General features: G+C 38.1%; 1 protein-coding gene across 1 annotated transcript; it reads left to right on the forward strand.

The window, feature by feature from the left end:
* The first annotated feature begins 1,653 nt into the window (after positions 1 to 1,653).
* Positions 1,654 to 21,565, forward strand: LOC131786501 (TBC1 domain family member 9). Its single transcript, XM_059103553.2, has 26 exons — positions 1,654 to 1,804; positions 1,895 to 2,006; positions 2,141 to 2,192; positions 3,340 to 3,417; positions 3,798 to 3,977; positions 4,723 to 4,856; positions 5,646 to 5,711; positions 6,929 to 7,005; positions 8,017 to 8,070; positions 9,038 to 9,115; positions 9,284 to 9,416; positions 9,869 to 9,979; positions 10,982 to 11,067; positions 11,216 to 11,377; positions 11,472 to 11,580; positions 12,648 to 12,742; positions 12,896 to 12,990; positions 13,089 to 13,235; positions 13,320 to 13,431; positions 14,057 to 14,117; positions 14,493 to 14,678; positions 15,599 to 15,715; positions 15,983 to 16,084; positions 16,919 to 17,095; positions 17,359 to 17,745; positions 19,026 to 21,565. The coding sequence occupies exons 1-26, from the start codon at positions 1,761 to 1,763 to the stop codon at positions 19,977 to 19,979; spliced, it is 3,909 nt and encodes a 1,302-aa protein (XP_058959536.2). The 5' UTR covers positions 1,654 to 1,760; the 3' UTR covers positions 19,980 to 21,565.
* The last annotated feature ends 143 nt before the right edge of the window (positions 21,566 to 21,708 follow it).

Raw genomic sequence — 21,708 nt, forward strand, 5'->3', positions numbered from 1 at the left:
TTAATTATCCTTTTTTAAGCATGTGATTTTTTGGCATGTACATCTAAAAATATTTACTAACTTTATCTATTTATTCCATGTACTTTTCTATTGAATGATTAGGGCGGAAATTTTTGAAATTCATGTCAATAGGTTCTCCAGAAAAATTAAATTTTTCAACTGTGCTTGGTAAACTGAACTGCATGCCAGCAGAATGTATTGAATTAGACACAAGGGAGGCTTCAGAAACCCTGTGCTGTCATCAGATTATTAAGGCGTGGTCTGCGTCTTCCTCTTTTTTGAGTTGATATCTTACGGTAAAGTTAGACTTTATAGGTCAAAAGTGTTCAGATAAGCTTATGTAGTCTCCTTTATCACATGATGACTTACTGTACCACTTCTCCTGATATGTAAGCTTGAACCCGATTGGTGATATTATATTAATTTAGATATCATTCTATGGTTTATTTAATTTATTTTTGTATATATCGTTTTGTGTCGATATGATGAAAGACATTGTGTTTACGTTATGAATTCTGTAACTTTAAAACCATAAAGTGAGAACTGATAGACTTCAAAGGTGGTCAAGCAATAACCTGAGTGAGAAAAGGTACTAAACTGTTCCTGTCCTAAATGGACGAGTTGTTCTTGATTCTGAAGCTGAAAGCTGGGTAGCGATTGGGAGGGGTGAGTGAAAACAGCTATAATAAGTTATTTAACTCGATTCACGACTTCTACCCCAAAAACCATAACCTTTCTGGCGGTACATACGTATTTAGGCCAAATGAGGAAGTGTCCCCTTAAAGGAAAAAAATATGTATGACATAGGATTTCGTATCGACTTCAACGTTAGGGTAGCACTCGTTTTTCTTCTTGATCGCAGTCAGAGGCAGACCTCTCAGACCCTTTCTAATTGATTATTGATTCGCACATCGGAGAAACTAACGATGAAAAGGCAATGACCCTGATAGAGGATTCTGATCTAACAAAGATATTGAGATTTGAAGAGCGATATGGATCTCTAAAAGGACTACACTTATCAATGGATGCACTAAATAATCGTCAGATACGTGTATCTATAAGCCTCAGCCCCTCCCTCAGGCGGAAATTGTGTTCAAATGACCCAACAAGGTGCTGGATTTGGTGGGCAATTTTTTTGGAATGGGTAAAATAAGCGAACGTGACTTTTAATTAAGAATTAAACAAGACTTAAAACCTAGCCCTCATAGACCTTTTCTTCTGAGACATTCGCTCAAGAAAGTGAACTCTTTACCCGGCTTTACACCTCAATATCTAAAGAGGTAAGAATTGTATTTCGATGAAAAGACTTGACACCTACGGTTCAAATTCCCCAACCCAGCCAGGTAAGGTTCCAATCCCGTCAGCCCTTCGTCAAAAAGAATGTCATTTGCTCTGACGAGGGGCATGTTCCCTCCCATTTGTGACGAAACAATATCCGGGCTTTGTAGCAAGTCTTAAGAACGATTTTATCTGTGACTCGCCCTTCAAACGCCCCAAGAGTGGAACCTGGTAAGTATATCAGAGCATTACATGAAAGTTACACCACATAAATTTCACCCTTCAAAACGACTGCTGTTCATTTGCGGCGCAACTTCAAGTGACCTCGAGTCAGCAGATCGTCAGCAGTTGCACAAACAGAGCAGGCTCACAACAGCTATATTTAAACTTTGTTTTGGAATTGAATCGATTAGATATGGGAAGAAATCCGCTCTCTAAATGATGATCTATCTTTTCAGAATTGATCGGAGCGCGTGACAGCGATGTGGATAAAACCCGAAGAAGTTCTTTTGGCAAATGCTCTTTGGTAATGAAACACGAAACTTTACGATCGCTCGAAAGTTAGCTTCAAAACTGTTATTCGATTCACTGTTGCGTCTTTCATTCTGCTTTTCAGGGTGATTGAGAGAGCAAACCCTTACTTTGTGCTTCAACGACGAAAAGGCCACGGTGGAGGTGGTTTGACTTCACTTCTGATCGGAACTTTAGACAACGTTCTCGACACGAAGGTGGGCTTCTTTCCTCGATCGAACAAGGCATTTTGCCACATGCCAATTTCATCTTTTTTTGTATACTTACTCTAATCTTTATGAAACACTGAATCCGAAATTTGGAGCTGATGCTAATGTTGCTCTTCGTTTAGCCTGCTCCATTTCGCATACTTTTACAACTGCCAAGCTCCGACATAAGTTATGGTGAGTTTTTTTCCTAATTGATTTTTTGATTAAGGGATTGTCCGTTAGGGAAATGATTTATTTATATTTTTTTAACCTGTACATGTACCTGCATGTTTCAACATGACACACATTCTGCTATGTTATATATACCCTTGGTGTGCACATGTAGGTCATGGGATTGTGAATCCTTTTTTTTTAAATTCCTACTCATTATTTACGATTGAAAAGAACAGCAAACTGAACTCAGTACAGATATACATTCTAGTCTAAGCGATATTAGAATACTGTATTTGTATATTTTTTCTGTATTGTTTTATTGTTTTAGCCTTAATTAACACCTTTACATCAGTGTGCATACTTTTCAGAGAATTCTCTACACACTCCCTGTGGTAACATCAAGAGTATTTATGTATTGTTCAAGAGCCTCTTTAGTTGATGATAATTTCTATTATTCTCATGACCTTAAAACCTGATTCAGCAGTGATACTCCAAGGAGATAGTAGATGTTAATCACTAGCAGGGGTCAGAGGGTTAAGGATTTGTTAATTTACCTTGGATAGAGGAAACAATAAACTCCTTTTGACCAGACGCTCTACCAAAACATAATTATACCCAAACATAGAGTGATCAGGTTGCATCATATGTAAATTGAAAGGAAAGGAAGTGATATTGCGCTTGAAGAAGCCAATGGCTAATAAAATAACACTTGAAGTATCACATGTAGACTACTCTTGTAGGTTTTTTTGGTTCAAATCCCAAGTTAGTTATGCTCTTGGCTCTCCCTTGAGCATAGGCTGTACTCCAGATGACCTCCCTTGTCCACCTTATCCTGTCCTGGGCTAGCCTTTGGAGTGCGGGCTGTATGTGGTCCCAATTCTTCAGCTTGGCCTGAACACGTTACCAACAGGTGTTTGTTGGTTGTGCTCTGGTCCATTTGCCAAGGGGATTCCATTTCAAGGCTTAATTGATTTGTATTTGAGTGGGTTTCCTGACCTGATCTTTCCTACAGCTCATCAGTAGCAAAACTGTTCCGCTAATAAGTTTAAAACCAACATCTAAGAATGTGGCTTTAGCCGGCGTTGAAATCATCCTGGTGTTTAGCCAACAATTTAACCACATGTGGCAGACACCTTAAATAACTGCTGTGTTGTATTTTTTTTTTTAGTGATTGCAAGTGCAGCATCATTCCAAGAGATTGAGGAGGACTGGAACTGGCTAACAAAACATTTGCTTGGGACATTAGGTAGGTTGTAGTGTAAACAGCTACTAGAAGGATTTTACTTCATCACTGGAATCAAATTTCCATACTTATAGGTTTTTAGATGACTATTGCATCAATTTTCTTGATTTAAAAATGTTCTCTAGGTGTACCAGTGTTTCACTGGTTACTTGTTTTTAAAGTGCCAACTAATTTTTAAGACAAAGCTGCAAAATACTTGTCTCAATCTCAAATTTTACATGTACTTGTAACCCAGATATCTTATTTCCCTCTACTCCATAAGTAAGCTTAACATGCCATGACTGATGAGTAGAGTATTTCACTGAAACAGTGCATTTTGTATTTCCTTAAAAGAACCAAGATCATGTAAATCAATCCCAGCAATTTTTTGTTCTATTCAACAGAAACTATTGAAAGTGAAGATGACATCAGAGAGTTTGTGAAGGCAAAGATTGAAAGTCTGGTGGCTAATGAAACAGCAGATCAAGACATTGTAGCAGAAACAGAAACCAACAGGTTTAAGTCAGCTGCAGTGAGATTTCATAGGATCTTTAACATCCCAGCTGAGGAAAAACTGGTTAACTGTAAGTCCAAAAGTTTATTTTACTAAAATTTTTACAGTGTATAAGAAAAAAAAGTGATGAAATGATAAAAGTTGATAAAATATTTACAGGAAGGAACTTGAATATTTTGTCAGTGTTCAAGTGACCATAAATTATTTTTACAATATCAGGCATCCTTCTTTGTAACCCTATTATAGCTCAAAGTATATGTTAGTGTTGTTATCAACTGAGTGTTATCCTGGATGCAGACATAATGGATTAGAGGGAATTGTTACTGAAAGGGGTTAAACTGGCTGCTGCTTAACCCTTTAACTCCCATGAGTTACCAAGACAGAATTTCTCCTTACAATATCAATACAATATCAACCAGATAAGTGATGAGAATAAAGAAAAATATTAATTTTGGGGATAATTAGTCAATTCAATATTTTTAGTTCTGCAATCAAAAAATATTTTATAGCATAGTGTAAATGTGGATCTTATATTGATAAGCTTTAGATACATTTTTATGTTTTAAACTTGCATGTTTTAAGATTATTCTAACCTCTTCTACAAGATCGTTAAGGACAGAGGGTAGCTAGGTCATCAGTTCAGAGAGTTATGTGTCAACCTCTATTAATAAAGTTGTTACTAACTTACCTAGGGTCAAATGCTTCTCAGGGTTAAACTGGGTTAAGTTATACTCCACATTTGTGTTTCAAACAGCACAGATCAGCTGCAGCACTCAGCTTCTGTTGATAAATACTGTTTATTTATATTTTTTCAGACTATTCTTGTAGCTTCTGGAAAGGCAGAGTTCCTCGTCAGGGTTGGCTGTATTTATCTGTTAACTACATGTGCTTTTATTCATTTTTGATGGGAAAAGAGGCCAGGCTTGTCATCAGATGGTTGGATGTTGTGGTATGCATCTAATTTCTCCTTACAGTATCATCCCTGAATCACACATTAGGGTTTCTGAGAATAAAGGAAATGATCACAAACTAAAGAGGCTCTTGATTGTCACACAAAAATTCCCTGTCAATACCTCAGGAAATTTACAGAGATCAGTATAGAGAATATACATATTGAAGTTAGGATGTAAAGATTGCACAGTCTTTAACTACAATTCTTGCTGCTATATTATTTTGCAATACCCAGTACAGTTTTCAGAAAATACCCCCTGTAGGAAATGTAAATGAAATTTAAACGTCAACCCCACCTCCCTAGAGAGACTTTTCTCTGAAATATTGGATGAACTATACCCTAGAGGGGTGGAGCAGAGGGACCAACTGATATGACCTTACAATGTTCTGTATGTTTTTTACTTATCACACCAGTGGGTGAACCAAGGGGAAAAATATTTGGTTTGCAGTCATGACACAGAAATTGAGCACAGTCAGGTCAAAATATCAAAACCAAGAACAGAATATTTCTGCATGAAGCCCAAACTAAACACTGTTGGGTCATATGGCTTTTGTAGCTTACACCATCATACGTGACCCTCATGCTTGAATTTTTATTATTTTCCAATACATGCACAAGTGCACACATGACATATGGGTCATAATTCTGATAAATAAACTTGTTAAAATATACCATAGATATTGATGATACAGAATTTCTCCAGTTTCATATCAATTGATTTTTGTATGCCTATACAATGTAAAAACTGGCTTTTCATATATTTTGATAGAAAATTCAATATTTTAGTCTCTAGAGAGAAGCAGTAGTGTCCTGTTTACTGATGGAGTCAAAGTCACAACAAGAGAAGGGGAGGTGATTATCTTCAGTTTCCACATAAAAAATGTCCTTTGTTGTTAGAATGCTTTTTGATGGAGTGTTCTGGAATGAAAACCAAAGCAGTCATGATGGCAAATTAGAGAGAAGGAAAATTTCACAAAGAGCCATCAAGTTATTAGTTATAGTAATAGGACTGAATGGAGTTCAATTCTGTCTGTAATCATATGAGTGAGAACAAAATGGGACGACTGTGCAGTAGGAATGTCATTTGTTTATCATGGGTATGATTGCTGACCAAATTGGACAATGCAAAGTCTTTTTACCAATTTATCATAAAATAACAATTTCCTTGAAAAGAAGAATAGCCAAGTTATGAAAGAAAGGGAAATTTGCATTAAAAGACTGACAAAGGAGGCTTAAATTGTTTAATGTCGCTCCGTAATCTGCAAAATAAAGTTGAAGTTTGTACCTTGCAAGATAAAAGTCTGCAATTTGCAAAGAAAATGGTGGGTTGGCTATTTGAAAGAAGTGCTGTGCTATTCAGCCATATAAAGCAAATATATATTAATTATTTGAAAAATTACTTGGTGCTGTGACTGTGCTGTTTATAAGGTGTCAGCAATGTGTTTAGTCACTGCAATAATTCAATGTTTGACATGACACTTGCCCTGACTGGACATAAATATGAAAAATGTAGCTTAACCAAAAGTGTAAACAACATGTTTCTGAATAAAATATCATGCTTAGTGGGAAAATGAAAGTGTTTTTTCAATAGTTACAGATTTCCATTCTCCGAGAACAGATTTTCGTTTTGCAAGTTACACATTGCATTTTGCAACTTTCAGATTATTAGTTCATTCTGCAAATTGTAGATTTTCATCTCAAATCAGTTTGTTTGCAAAGCCAAGAGTGTCACAGATGTTCTTACCACATTTTGACATCTTCTGTGATCTATTGTTGAACAGATGCTCAGCAACATGGAATCTGTTTGTTTTGTACAATGAAAAATGAAATATTGTTTATGGTGATGTCAAGTATCTGGCTGTCCTCCAAGAGATTTGTACAAGGAAGAACCATTCAGGACATGTGTATCATTCAGTTTATCATGTAATTAAAAATTTGTCAAGAGTACTGTTGGAATTTGAATGGGTTTCTTCCAGGACAGTCCCATAGATGCTTTTTAGTAATTATTCTATGTTAGAAGCCATGATTGTAAGCCTTATTGTAAAATTTATTTTTGTATTATTTTGCAGTTCTGTTTCTCGTTGTTGCTTCACATAACAGAAACATTTGGTCTCATGGAGCAGCTGGCTAATCTAGCCATGCGACAGTAAGGAATCATTTTAGTCAATGTATTTACAATGTACAGTATGTTGCTTACATGAAGGATGATGTGTCAGTCAGTGATTAGTAAAGTACAACCCTACTCAAAGACAAAAACATGATTTGTTTAATATAAATTCTGGTCTTGATGAGTGTAATTTATGTAGCAAGAGCTCTGGGAAAAATTCCATGCTCAAGAACTTGTTCTGTGATGACATAGTTTAAAATCTTGATGGAGATTTCTAGAACACATGTTCACCAGGGATTATTTGACTTTTCAATGAAGCTGTCCAAAATTCAAATAAGACAGGTGATAGTGGTTGGGGACAAGTTACTTGTTTTCAATGACTATTGTGCTAACCACTTTTGAATTTTTTTAGCATAGCATACTTTTGCTTTTGTGTATGAGAGAGGGTCTACTTGCTGTAACTTCTTGCTTTCACACTTATTTTTAATTATTTTTTTTTTTTTTTAGATATATCTATATATTAAGATATTCCTCTGAACTGCAGATAGTAGATCCTAATCAGGCAGCTAAATTTTTCCTTAACTAAATTTAATTTTACTCTAACCCTAAGCAATTAAATTACACTGGAATAATACACAAATGAAGAAATACATGTTAAAAGACCTAAAAAGATACTTAAGAAGAAAAAAAGAGGAAAATGAAAGACATTCATTGTATAGGAGAAAAAGTCTCAGAGTTTCTAAGTGTACAAAAAATTGTGCAGGACTGGTTCAATTTGCCACAGTTTTGCCATGTTTGAATGTTAGTATTATCTCATCAGGCTCCATAAAATAATTTTCAGTCTATAGAATATTGAGAGGAGCTCTTTTTGTTTCTTTTTTGAAGGATTTCTTCAGCAAATTTTATATTCACAGGGTATTTCATTCCAGATTTTGACATCAAGATGGGAAAAGGCCTTGAAAGGCTTTAAATTGTGACAGCCTATGATTCAATGCTATTTGTAACAATAAATTCTGTTGATTTTATTTTCTTACATTGTCTTTGTCATAGGTTGCTATCAGAAGAAGGTTATGAAGAAGACAAAACATTGCCTTTACTCACAAAGTAAGGGACTCAGTGTTTTGTTCTCATTGGCTCAGATTGTTCATCAAAGCTAACATTAGAATTTGTCAAACCAATATTGATGTTTTGCCTTTGTTTGTAACAAAAGAAAATGAAAATCAAACTGGTCTGTGAATTTGTAAGCCTAGAATTTGAAATGAAAGTTATGCACCAGTAACCCATTGAGCAAAGGGTGGATAAATCTGTATCTGGTGGGTAGCACAGAATGCTTTGTCCACACTTACCAGCTGAATAACAATTCATCTGTTGTATAGTGTTTTCCGTCCAGCTAGGCCCAGTCAATTTAGAAAATACACAGATTATTACTGTGGGAGATAAACTGTAAGCCGGCTTAAAGGAAGTCACCTCTCTTTTCTGATATTTTGATTGTCAATTATTGCTATTTGAGAACTGCTGTTTCATTATGGTGATATAAGCTTGCACATAAACAAAGGCCTTTTAGGAGTGCCTTAACCCTTTAACTCCCACAAGTGACCAAGACAGAATTTCTCCTTACAATATCAATACAATATCAAGCAGGCAGGTGATGAGAATAGAGAAGAATATCAATCATGGGATTATTAGTTGATCCAATACCAAATTCTCTGAGCTAACATCATAAGAACTGTATGGCAGATAGTAAGGAGAATTACTAATTAGATCTTGGGAGTGAAAGGGTTAAAGGTACTATGATATTCTTTGTTGTGTTTGTTATATTTGAGCGTATTTGTATCTGTGTCACATTACACATGTTGTATGCTGCACCATCACATGCATTAATTTTGTCACATTTTTGCCTGAAATGCTGTAAAGGGTCATAATTATTTGTCCTAGTGAATAGATACAGGAAAAAATTCCTAATGATGTCATCTGCTGTATGCAATTGGTTGTAAGGACAAATGAATGTTAAGTTGTTTGTTTCAGAATGTATGCATTAAATAATTATTATATTTTGACTGACTTATCATAGAAATAGAGGCAAACAATTGAAAAAGGTTCCATCTCTGAAGAGAGACTTAGATGCCAGAGCACACAGTGAATTTTACAGGTAAACTAGAAAAATGTGAGGCATTTTTTATGTGAATGTTAGATTATTGTTGTAGGGTATAGATGTGAGTTTTTCATGATTGAAGTACATGGTAAGTATGTCACTGGCACCAAAGAAACCCCTCCCCCCTTCTGTAGGTATGCCATTGATATCTTGTTTGATCTTCAGAAACTTGTTTCGGCTGCCTGTAGAGGAGAAGCTTGATGGTCACTGTGAATGCACCCTGTGGAGTCCTCATGAAAAGGCTCATGAATGGGGAACATTGTACTGTTCTCCAAACTACCTCTGCTTTAGCAGCAAGGTGAGACAAAGGGCATGATATATACACCTTATTTGATAGTTAAACATGTAGAAGGCGCGGATATTTTGCGAGCTCTGTGGTAAAATACTGGTAAAGAACTGAATTTCTATTCGTATTATATGTTAAAGCATCGAGAAAGGGGTTTATTATTATATAATATATACAATATATATTATATATTGTTTGCTATCACCAAGAAAATTTGGAGCGCTGTAAAGTTTGTTTAATGAAAAGTAAAGCCGAAAAAAAAAGGGAAACGTTTGATCGTTTAGCGGGGCTATTCTGTTTCCCGTCCGTGTTTCTTCTCTGTTGTACAGTGTAATACCGTGGCATATTTTGCGCGTTCCGTTGGCCCAGTATGGTAAATTGGCGTAGAAGTAAAACAGTGATGCGGTATAAAGTCAGTGAAAATTTTGTCAGAGGTAGCAAGTACTGCTTTGTTTGTCCTTTAGGTCAGACAGTTAATGTCGGTGGTGATTCCAATGAGAGAAATTACACTGGTTGAAAAAGTGGAAACTTCAGCAATAATACCAAATGCAGTGCACATCACAACCAAATCAAAGGTGAGCATCTTCAGAGTAAATTGAATTAGTATATACTAAAACAGTGGATGGCATTGAAGGTGCGCACTGATTGGCTACTCAAACTCTGAATATCCTTTGCTATTCATCTTCACGCAATGCGCGCGAGATTTGTCCCCGAAAATATTGTAATCGTGGCAAGAATAAATGAGTTAAAATCACATTTTTGTGATATATTATCTCACTGCTTTAGTATATACTAAATCAACTATTCTCCTCGGTGTCCGTGATTAGCAGTGGATATTTATCTTGCTGCCTCGCGGGCCGGTGAATATCCACCATTAGTCAGGTCCATTTTGGTGAATAGTTGTTAATTACCATGAGGCATTCCCAGCCTTGTAAGTCCTCCAAAAAGTGAATTTTTTTCATGTTTATACGGCACCTATTTCACAAAAGTGATGAACGCCGAATTAAATAGCAAGCAAAAGGGAGAATTACATCTCAGATCATTGGAATGATAAGGAAAAAATATATTTTTAAAGGACTTTTTCATTTTTCTTTAGTGATTTACCGTGCTATAACCCTTTAACCCTTTTACTCCTAGAAGTGATTAACAAGTAACTTCTCCCTATAGTATTTAAACATTATCTAGCGAACAGGTCGTGAGAATATTCAAACTTATCAGGTTGAAGGTGTTGTTGTTATCTTGATCCGACACCAAATTCTCGTAACTTACTTACAAAGAAATGTATAGCAGCTAGAGGGGAGAATTAAACATCAGATCTTGGGTCAGTTAAAGGGTTAACTCCCAGGCGTGAACAAGACAGAATTTCTCCTTACAATATGGACATAACATCAAGCAGATTGGTAATGAGAATAGATAAAAATATCAATTAGATGATTATTAGTTAATACCAAATTCTCTGAACTAACTTCATAAGAGCTGTGTGACAGACAGTAAGGAGAAAATATAAGATCTTGGGAGTGAAAGGGTTAAAAAAAACTGCATGTTGTTAGATCTCCTTTTCCACTCTTTCTCTGCAGGCCAGCTTTTTGTTTGCATCTCTGCAAGATCGAGACTATCTGACAAGACTAATTTCTGACTTCTTAGCAAAGACTCCAGAGCCAAAGTGAGTTTAATGAACGCTTGTTTTACCGCTTCATGTATTTTTTTTTTGTTTTGTTTTTTTCATGTTCGGTCATGGTGCTTGTAAAATCATCTTTAAAGGCCTCTACTCTAACGTAGATACGTGAATCTTGTGCTTTTGTTGGAAACAGATCTAGTGACAAAGGAGACTGGGACTTCCAAGGAAGTGTGACGAAGGCAACATTCCAGCCGCCTCTCACCACAGTTTTCTCCAACACACCCGCTGCACATGTGAATGCCAAGGAGACTATCAAAGAACATTTGTGGCGGTTGCATTTTGCAGACTACGGAAGGTAAAAACAGATTATTACAACTGGTTAGATAATGATATATATATATATGATTAGTCAATTTAGCGGGTCGTTAAACTTTATTGGCGTTTTTCAGGGGTGTCTGTATGTATCGCACTGTCAAGACCCAGGATTTGATACTCAAAGGCGTTCCTGACAGTCTGAGGGCGGAAGTATGGCTAATATTCTCTGGTGCTATCAATCAGGTACAAGTCGCTACAAATGTAGGGGTTGACGCGTTTTTCAGATGATATATTTGACTTGTGATGACAATTTTATATTCTATTTTCTGGCTGCCTAGCTTCGCTGGATCCAATTGTTATTCTAGGCGGCCAGTACTTTAATTGAATTTATTCTTTAACCAATCATTTGTAATAAGGCCAAAAAAAAAGAATTTAGTGTCCTTCGCAGCCGTTGATCTCGTCACGCAACGCGCTTTCTCCCCCTTCACCCTGTTAGAGATTACGCGCTGCGTGACGAGACTAAGCAACGGCTGCAAGGGAGACTAGAAAGAGTACAGACACCAGTGAAGATTGGTGGATTCAGATTGTCAATAGATGTTTACTTTTAAGGTCTCGTTTGTCTTAAGCTCAGCTGTTACATTACCAGAAGTGATTATCTAGTAATCTCCCTGTTTGATGGAGTATGTGTCCAAAAGTATCCGGGAGCGATAGCGATTGGCCGGGAAAACTTGCTCCACTTTCTCAACCAATCAGATTCAAAACTAAACTGAACACAATCAAACACTGTAAGGGGGAACTCTGGGAGTTAAAGAGTTCGGCAATCAATCGAAAAGCGCTGACCCATGCATAGCCATTCATTATGTTCTCTGAAAATGATCAGTACCAAACATACAGGACTGGTTATTTACACGAAGTCTAACACAAACCACGGTTGTACGCAATGAGTGGGCTTCAACCTTTCTCTTTAAAAGGTTTGATTGAATTGAATTCATGTCTTTCCACTGATAGCTATTAGCCCTCTTTGCACTGTTTACAAAAATAAAAGTTCGGCTGAAAGGTTCAGTAAATTTTGGATTTTTTAGTACACAGGTTTAATAAACAACTTGTAAACTTTGTTTAAATAAACAGACAACAGGGTCTGAGAACAGTCAGGCTAATTAGCCAGATGGTGTTGTCTTTATCGCGGAGCAAACTATCCCAATTAACCCACTAGGAAATATATGGAAGCCCTAAGGGAGACTGGTACGGGTTAGATCGAAAAGGTCATATGCTGAATATGAGGGAAACGTGTTTTGTCTCAATCTGAACAGATTCAAACTCACCCTGGTTACTATGCCACACTGGTGGAGGAGTGCGAGGGAAAAACCACTCTGGCAACTGAGGAGATTGAAAGAGATCTACACAGGTGGGTGTAAAAAGAAAAAAAAAAACGCTCAGCAAGAGCGTTTCGCTACAGAAAAGAAAAACAAATTTGACCTTGTTTGTTCTTCTACTGTGATACTAACGTTTTCAATATGGTACAAACTATTTTAAGCTGTAAATCATCTGCCCGCTGTAGGTCACTTCCTGAACACCCTGCCTTCCAGTCTGAAGTAGGAATAGCAGCTTTGCGGAGAGTTCTGACATCTTACGCCTGGAGAAACCCAAGCATAGGTTTGTATGTAGACGTACATTTGCAGAGGTATCCAATTTTAAGTGACTTCTCAAACCTGCTATCAGCTTACGTTCTTTGCATGTCGTGTAACCTCTAGGGTATTGTCAAGCCATGAATATTGTAGCATCAGTGCTGTTGTTATACTGCACAGAAGAAGAAGCTTTCTGGTTGTTAGTGGCGGTTTGTGAGCGTCTTTTGCCAGATTACTATAACACAAGAGTTGTTGGAGCTCTTGTTGATCAAGGTGATTGTCTAGCTACTTTCTTTTTTCGCTTTATGGTTTTTGTTAGTAAAGTGTTGGTATTCTAAACCTTTTTGTGTCCTCCAGGAGTGTTCGAGGACCTTACCCGTGATCACTTGCCAGAGTTGTATGATCACCTGATGGAACTTGGAATTCTCAACATGATCTCCTTGTCTTGGTTTCTTACACTCTTCCTCAGGTAACTTTGGTTTAAAGTTTAACTTGCCCATCTTCCCTGGTAGCGGAGTTCAGGCTGATAAATTATGTGCCAACGTGTTGAAATATGACTTTGCGAATGAAAGTTTTTTTGGGATGCCACCCCTTGAGTGTTACAGGTTAATAAAAAGCGACCGTTCCCGTTGTAATCATCCCGCAGATGTTGTCACGACCTGCAACGCACCTGATATCAACCCACGACCCATTCACTTTCCTGCTTCACTCTTGCCCCCACCCGCCCGCCCCCCCCTCCAAAAACCCTGCTTCCCATGACTTTTCGTTACAAAAACCAGCGTGAGTAGGGGGGTATGGGGCTAGAACAACTATTTGTAGGCTAGATTAAATAAAGGTGTTGAATGTTGCGTCACAACTACCTTCAAAACACGGTGTATATAAAATTTTTCCGTAGATCCTAATTCGAATCCCATGGTATGGGCGAGGGCTTTTGTAATTGCGGGTGTCGATTAGAAATCAATTTCTTTTACTAATACTTTAAGTTATAAAATTCAATTATGCTAGCGATGTTGGTGGTTTTGTTAAGATAATCTATTTTGGGACGTGTTGTTTCCTTTCTGATAAGACACTTGTGTTTTTCTTGTTGTTTTCAGTGTCATGCCATTTACCAGTGCTGTCAGCATCATAGATTGCTTTTTCTATGACGGTACCAAGGTAAAGAGGACGTTTTGTCTTCTGAGTGGTATAAAACCTGTAACTCACTTTATTTGATAAAGATTTTTTCATTTCAACTGATCTTTTATTAGAATCTATTGTTCATCTCTGAGCGATCACCATTGTTACTTACAAAAAAATTTTTTTTTGTTTTTGTGAACTCGTGAGTTTCTTTCCATATGCGTTAGAGGAAAAATGATTCTGATAGTTTTTCGAGATGGGTAGTGATCCTAAATTTTACTCTATTTGTCGTCTTTTTTATCCTCTTGATAAACAAGAAGAACTGAGTCAAGAGCTTGCAACTCAAAGCTTACTTACATTGCAACCTCTCCATCTTCTCGTGAGTTCAACCATCAAAAAACGATCTTCTTCCAGGTACTGTTTCAGATTGCCTTGGCTACACTTGACGCAAACAGAAACAAACTTTTAGCCGTCCGAGACGATGGTGAGGCAATGACGGTATTAGGGAATTACCTGGAGCACGTGACCAACAGGGACGCGACCACGCTGACCAATTACCAAGGAGGTTACAACAAAAACAATGGATCGCCTTCCTCTGGGGTAATTGTATTGGGGATTGGGGAGAGAATGGTGTGAAATTCAGAATTTCTGCAGTAATTATTGATAACTTTTCAAATGACCATCACAGAAAGAACCCAGTTTGTATATCACGGGGGGAACTTTACTTGGAAGAACATGTTGCCAACAAAACAATTTTTATATTCAAAACGAAAACTATTTCATCGTCCATCACAAACGTTTTGTTGTCGCAAACTCGTCTTTCTGTGCGAGAGAGTTGATAATGCAGTAATGAGTCATTCTTGCATTATCACGCACGCGCAGGGTTCTTTGTCAGACTGGCCTTGTTTAAGTATTTCACTTTAGTCCATGAAAGCGCAGAAGGTTCACAAAAGGATAAGTAATTGTTATTAGTTCATGAAAGCCTGTGAAATTGTTGCTGGTTTGATATTGGACGAGGTAAAATTTTGTCGCCCAATTTCGATATTTTGCAGTTTTGGGAAATCAGAGGTAGCAGGTTAATTCCCGAAAGCTTTGGTCCAAAGCACGAGTAATTCTAATCTTGAATTAAATGCCACAGTTACGTAATTTCTGTGGTAAATTTAGGATCAGTGTTAGAGCCGCGAGACACGTTGCTGTGATATGTCCTGGGTTCAAGTTATGGCTAGAATTCGTGTCGTTTGAACGGAAAGGGGGAGGAGGATGATTTCTATCAATTTTCCTTTTTCTGTGACGGAATTTCGTGTCCGTAGCAAGTTGCACAAATTAAAAGAGGCTTGAATTTGTGCGATGCTCGAAGTTACAAAAGCAAGTCGCTTCGGATTGTCCCTCAATGTATCGCGTCCGTATCTGTGGTTAAAAGATCTTAAGTTTGACTTTGAATTTGAAATTTTCAAAATGAGCCAATTCTCAAAGTGGTAGAAAGCAGTCAAGTAATATTTGATAGTTTTTTTTCCTTTTAGTACCACAGCACAGTGGATGTAGCCAACCTTATTTTGGAATCATATCAGAAGTTCGGCTTCATCACAGCAGAGACCATTGACTCCATGAGAAATGCACAGAGACTAAAAGTTGTTCAGGTGTGGAGACGCGCCACGGCAGTTTTTAAATTATATCGAAAAAGCGAGACATTGTGAGCTAAAACATATATTTCATATATTTCTGTCTTATTTTATAAGTACAAATGTGATTTATCGCGATTGTTGTCCGCGATTCAGTTAAGAAAAAAACGGTTAGTCGGAGGCGTTAAGAAATAAGCACAGTGCAAAATTTTGTGAAGTATGCATGAAATTGAAAATAGATTTATGTTAGGTTAAATTTTTTATTTCTCTTCTGGTACTAATAAGGGCCTCGAGGACAGTATGAGAAGAAATGCTGTGAGATCCATGGGAGTGGAAACCTGTCTGTTTGAGCAAAAGGAACTGGAACAATTGTATGCTGTTTTCAAGGTAAGTCTACATCAATAGTCATGAATGTTAAAAACAATAAATTTGCTACTGAGGTAAAAATCTGTTCAAAATGTATTGTGCAAGGTAGGGAGAAGAATTAAACCTTCCAATTCATATTTTGCTTGCATTCTCTCCCAGCTGAGATCAGCGACCTCGTTGACCTCGTTTACGAGGTAGTCCGTTTTTAAGTAGTCTGTCCCCTTCCAGGATTGGTAGAGTCAAAAGCGTCCAATGACGATAGAAATGATGATTCTTAATCTTAAGCTAGATTATCAAGTTACTCGTCACTAGAGAGAAACAAAGACAGAAGACATCGGAACATCTTTGCAGGGGGCACCCCTGCGACCAAGGAAAGTGTCCCCTGAATAGAGGTGTTCTAAAGAGGAATTCTTGATTTAAAAGACCCAATACAGCATATATATCTGTTCTTCCACTGTTGCGTCATTTTACCATATCAGGGCAAAAGAATGTCCAAATTGGGAACGGTATACGCTGAATATAGGAAAAGCTCAGATCAAAGCGGAGCATCAAAACAGCTGCACAAAACATTGATTTGTTTACTTCCTTCAGGGTTGCCTGTATGTGATTACGCCTTTTGCGATCGATTCGATTCTCGGGTGATACCGTAGGATGCATTTCGAAAACCAGTAAATGAAATGATAGTGGAGTGATAACCCAATTTTGGATGGATCAACCGAGATTCAATTCGTTTGCGTACTTTGCTCATAGCTCGTACCGCTTGTAGTATATAGACAGAAAACTCAAGACTTTGTAAGCATTCTACAAATCTCCTATTGTCATTCACCTTGTTTCTTGTGCAAATTGACTTTCCAGGCAGGACACATTCTGACGCGTAATCATGGTAACCCGGAGAGTAAGGATACTCCGCCCCAGTTTCCGCTCATACAGAATCAGTGTATCGACTGCGAGAGATTCGCGCCTCTATTTAAGTGCCTTACGAACTGGGGGACTGGGGAGATTGGTCCTATCTTGACTCAGCGGGCATTCAAGGTCAGTGCTTTTAGATATCTGGGATTGCTGGGAAGCGTTTCATTCGCTGCTTATTGTTGTAGTGTGAACGGTAAACTTTTAACCCGTCTTCCATAGTGAACGGAATACTCTTAACAGCGTTTCCAGAGGGAATATTCTGTCCATTTTGGTGTGGATGGGGCTTAAAACTTCTCTGAATATTCCGTTTGGGAAAATGTTCTTTAATGCGGCTCTCTTTTGACATGATTTTTATCGTCGTCTTGCTTGTTGTTTTCCATGCTAAGGTGATTGATCGAGATGAAGACGGACTCATTAGTTTCCGCGAGTTTGCGCAAGGGCTGGGTATTATCTGTAAGGGTGAACTCCAAGATCGTATGCAGTTCATGTACCGCATGCACGTCCCTCCCGCCCTGAGCGACGACGACACTGCGCAAGTTAGCGATGAAGAGTCAGTAGACAGCTGTGATGAGCTTACTGAAGGTGAAAGTGTTGAGGACATGACGACGCAGTCAGTTGATCAGCTCCCGCCACTTGATGAGTGCGTCTCGAGGGTTCGCACTAAAGAGGAGTCACCCGTGAGTGTTTCGTTGAAAACAGTCGCACGAAGTCATAGAACTCTGACTGATGAAGACAGTGAAAAGAGAGGCAGTGAAATACCACGAATGAGTCAGGTAAAATGAGGGTTCTTTGAATCAATTTTTGAGTCATTGTTCGAACTGCAAGCTTCTTGTTTTATGTACACTTGGTTGCATATTGGTTGATTCCTTAAAGGCCTTGGCAGTGAACGGTGATGCCCAATAGCTTCATGAGTACAAATGTACCTGATAAACACAATAAGGTGTGTTAGTTGCATGTGGTAAATGATAGAAGCCAACAGAGATTTTCCATGAATACTGATTGCGTAACTATGCGAATATCTCCCATAAAGCTGTTGGGTCTTATCGTTCACGGAATATGCCTTTGAGGTGTCAACGCTCTGGCAATCAACAGTACACGTAACATGAGAAGTATCTGGTATAGTGGCTGCATAAGTTACCAGAGTAAAGATTTAGTTTATTCTCGAGGCAAGTACGCCATCTGGCCGGAGGTTATCTCGGTTTCCGAAACACAAATCGACAAGAAATATAATAATCTAACCCCTTCTCCCTCCCTGGACGGGATGAAAGTGGATTTTAGGCTACTCCACCCCCTCAAGTATTTCGTCAGGCTTTTCTGATGTTTCGCTGGCACTCGTTTAAGCCTTTGACTCGTATGAGTGACGAGCATCTAATTTCTCCTTACAATATCATCCCTGAATCACACATCAAAGTCGCGAGAATAAAGGAAATGATCACCCACTAAAGAAGCTATTGACTGTTAAATAAATTCTCCCTGTCAGCAAGTGAGGAAATGTTTAGAGGAAGTATGGAGAATATGCAAACTGATGTCAGGGTATAAAGAGTTAAGCCTCTGAACCAAGAAAGGCACTGTAAGAATGAGGTGTTTTGCTTCAGTATTCAGCACAACGACCCGGCCAAGGGCTCGTTCCTCGGAAGTCCCGGAAACTTTACGGGCCCGAACCCACATTCTGTAATTAAAATTTAAAGACTAGAGAAGCAGGCTCTGGCACTCTAACCACTCCATTTTTTTACTTTGGCTGATAGTTTTCTTATAGAATTTTCAAACCTCTTCAAAGCCCCATCTTTGAAGAAAACAGGACAGCTTTCCGGGCTCGTTTAGTTAATAGAACCCTCGAGAAACAGGCCCCAGGTCTCGAACCCAATCCTCTCGATTCGTAGTCTAGCGCGCTTAATGTTAGGCCACCCTTTCTTCCACACATAATAATAAGCCTGCCAACAGTGCCCTAAATATTTTCTTGTTTTTTTTTTTTTTTTACTTTATTTTAGCCTCTATGTTTCACGCGTCAACGGAAAATATTTATTCTCAAGCTGTGATATCTTTTCTTTTGAAGGGAAATTTTATTTTGTTGTGGAAAACTATGTACTCGCTCTTCCGTGAGCTGCCAAATGAACAACAGATGTATCAAGCCATTGCATCAGTAGGCAACATTTTGCTTAAGCTGGGGGAATTTGGAGAAGAGGTGAACACTAGTGGAGACAAAACCACTGGTCAGCAGTCTAAGAGCGATGATCTGGACCGGTTCATGGACCCACTTCACGTAGCAGAATTTGAAACATCGACATCAAACACGGAAGATGTGTTAAGTACACCTAGCGAAATAACTGTAACGTCAGAACTTGAATCGTCGACTTTAGTAAAGGAAGAACTGATTGATGCCGCCAGGAGCAGTGAATCTTCGCTCAGTAGTCCTGTGAGAAGTGCAGCGGGAGATGACTTTATTCTCGTGGGCAGCGACGAGGGGTTTAGTACACCTGAAGCTGTAACGTGCGAAGAGAATGACACTCAAGATACTTTACACGAGGTTTATAACAAACTGAGTCATAGTGATCCCCTTTCGACAGGTGAAAACTCTAATCAAAGTAGAAATTCTAATGAAAAAGACTTCAAAGAATTGCTTGTTGTCAAAGAAGGCCACTACCCCGAAAGCATTTTTGATGAACGTAAAGGCCCATCAAATGACAGCTCTTCTTCCGAAACGGCAATTGGAAACCAATCACTCCACAGACATTCATCCGGGACATTAGATACAGACGAATCAAATGACAGACCGTTGTCAGGTGCGTTAGATACTGACCAGTCAAACGATAGACTTTCGCCCGGTGCCATCGACCTTCATTGGTCGATTTGTTTTGAACAATTACTGGCTTCTATGTCCACTGAGCCTTATCTTGTCCATTATTTTGACGAGACTGTTGACGTCGTTCAACGCCTTAAGAAAATGAAAACGGAAGGAATCGGAAGCTTCGTAAACGCTTCAAGGACGAACTTGAATTCAGCAGAATAGAGAGCTATTTGTGGGTGCACTTACAGTATATCTGCTTAAGTTCCGTGAAATATTTTTCAAAAATATTTGTAAGTATATAACAGAGTGAAATTAGAAATTATTCAAGGAAACGTTTATTACATAAGGTGAGTGTAAGTACACTGGTTGTCTAGAGAGAGAAATGTACATCTTACTATATGGGTTAGACGGTCACATTGAAGCTTGATCAACAGTTTCTTCGTAGAATTTTGCTATTTTGAAATTAGATTTATTGGTCGTTGCAATATCGCGATTTTTCGATGCAGGATCATTGTGAAAATCAAGGCTAATGGTAACTATGATTTCTAATAAGACCAGTCTGGCATCAGTCATGAAATAGGACGAATAAGGCGGTTTAGTCAATGTCAACAGTCCTGTGAATTATTTCTCAGTAGAACAATTAGCAGGGCTTTATCGCGCAGATTGTTCTGGGTTGGGTTGCTTCAAGAGTGACTGGCCACATCTAAGGAATTAAGCGTCTAATTTGTGTATTTAAAATGATGCTCAGGCATGATAAAGGACAGCTATCGGACGCAAAACACATTATTGTTTGTGTGTGTTTCATTCCTTCATCAATGAGGTCTTTGTGGCTGCCGAACGATGCGAGACACTTGCACCATTTCGTTTCCAAATCAGTTTCGCTCACCAAAATGTTCCTATAATACATTTTTTGACTGATTGCCTTACAGCCAAGTTATCACATTGGCCAATTAGACCTAAGGGAAATATCTCAAAAAGCCAATGGCATCTGAAAGTAAAATGAACCGAACTACTGACGCGCGGGAAAACGCGAGCGACCAATTCGCGATTGGTTTTGGTCTAACATCTGATTGGTTAAGAGACGGGCGCGAGTTTGCCCATCACAGAACCTCCTAGTGAAAACCAACGCACCCTTGATTGCTTGCTAAAGTTGGTCTAACGTGAAATCATTGTTCCATGATTTGAGGAGGTGATGTGATCAGGACTTTTTTATAACGGTGCAAATACTTCAACCATATACAGCCGATACTAAAAAGACTAAAAAATCAAAACAAAACAACCACAACCACAACCAAAGCAAAAAAAAAAAACACAAGTAAAGAATTCATCTTATTTCTTTCATTAAATTCAACTATCCCATAAACCATTTAAAGTATGTTTTAGTTGTTGTCTTCTCCTTTGGACGGAAGTCGTTCCACTGTGAGTCCTTTCCAGTAAATACAGTTTGAATATAACATTCTTATTATTTTTGAAATGTACTTAAATAAATTTGCTTTGTCAGAGGTGCTAGGAAAAATACACTAATTAAGCGAGTAATCGAGGAAAGAGGCAAATTGGGAGCTAAGATTTGTTACAATTATCATTAATTTGATATTTATGATAGTTTCAAATTAAACTAATTAATGGGATTGACAATTAAAGGGCGTGTATCTTACGTGCTGGTGTAATTTGTTCATGATCCCAATGTTTAACTAAGCGCGATGTGATTTTGTTTAACACACTGGAGTAGTAGTGTCCAAAATAGCTGGCAAGTTTTCCTTAATCTCAGAAAGAAATAAAGGTCCTAAACTTGTTATCAAGCCTTTTAAGCTGGCAGTTCAAGCGTCATGTTTGATTTAGGGTGACAAGACAAGGAGAGTGACAAAAGGGAAAGGCGGTGGGGAAACACCCTTCCCTTCTCTTATCCACATTGGTAGAATTTTATTGTTCATCCCATTTCTTTCTGCTTAAA

Source organism: Pocillopora verrucosa, chromosome 3 (genome assembly GCF_036669915.1).
Source record: "Pocillopora verrucosa isolate sample1 chromosome 3, ASM3666991v2, whole genome shotgun sequence".
NCBI lineage: Eukaryota > Metazoa > Cnidaria > Anthozoa > Scleractinia > Pocilloporidae > Pocillopora > Pocillopora verrucosa.

Coding starts and splice junctions, on each gene's coding strand:
- LOC131786501 (XM_059103553.2), top strand. CDS start 1,761: ATGTGGATAAAACCCGAAGAAGTTCTTTTGGCAAATGCTCTTTG. Junction 11,581..12,647: donor TCTCTGGTGCTATCAATCAG/GTACAAGTCGCT, acceptor CAATCTGAACAG/ATTCAAACTCACCCTGGTTA. Junction 14,679..15,598: donor ATGGATCGCCTTCCTCTGGG/GTAATTGTATTG, acceptor TTTTCCTTTTAG/TACCACAGCACAGTGGATGT.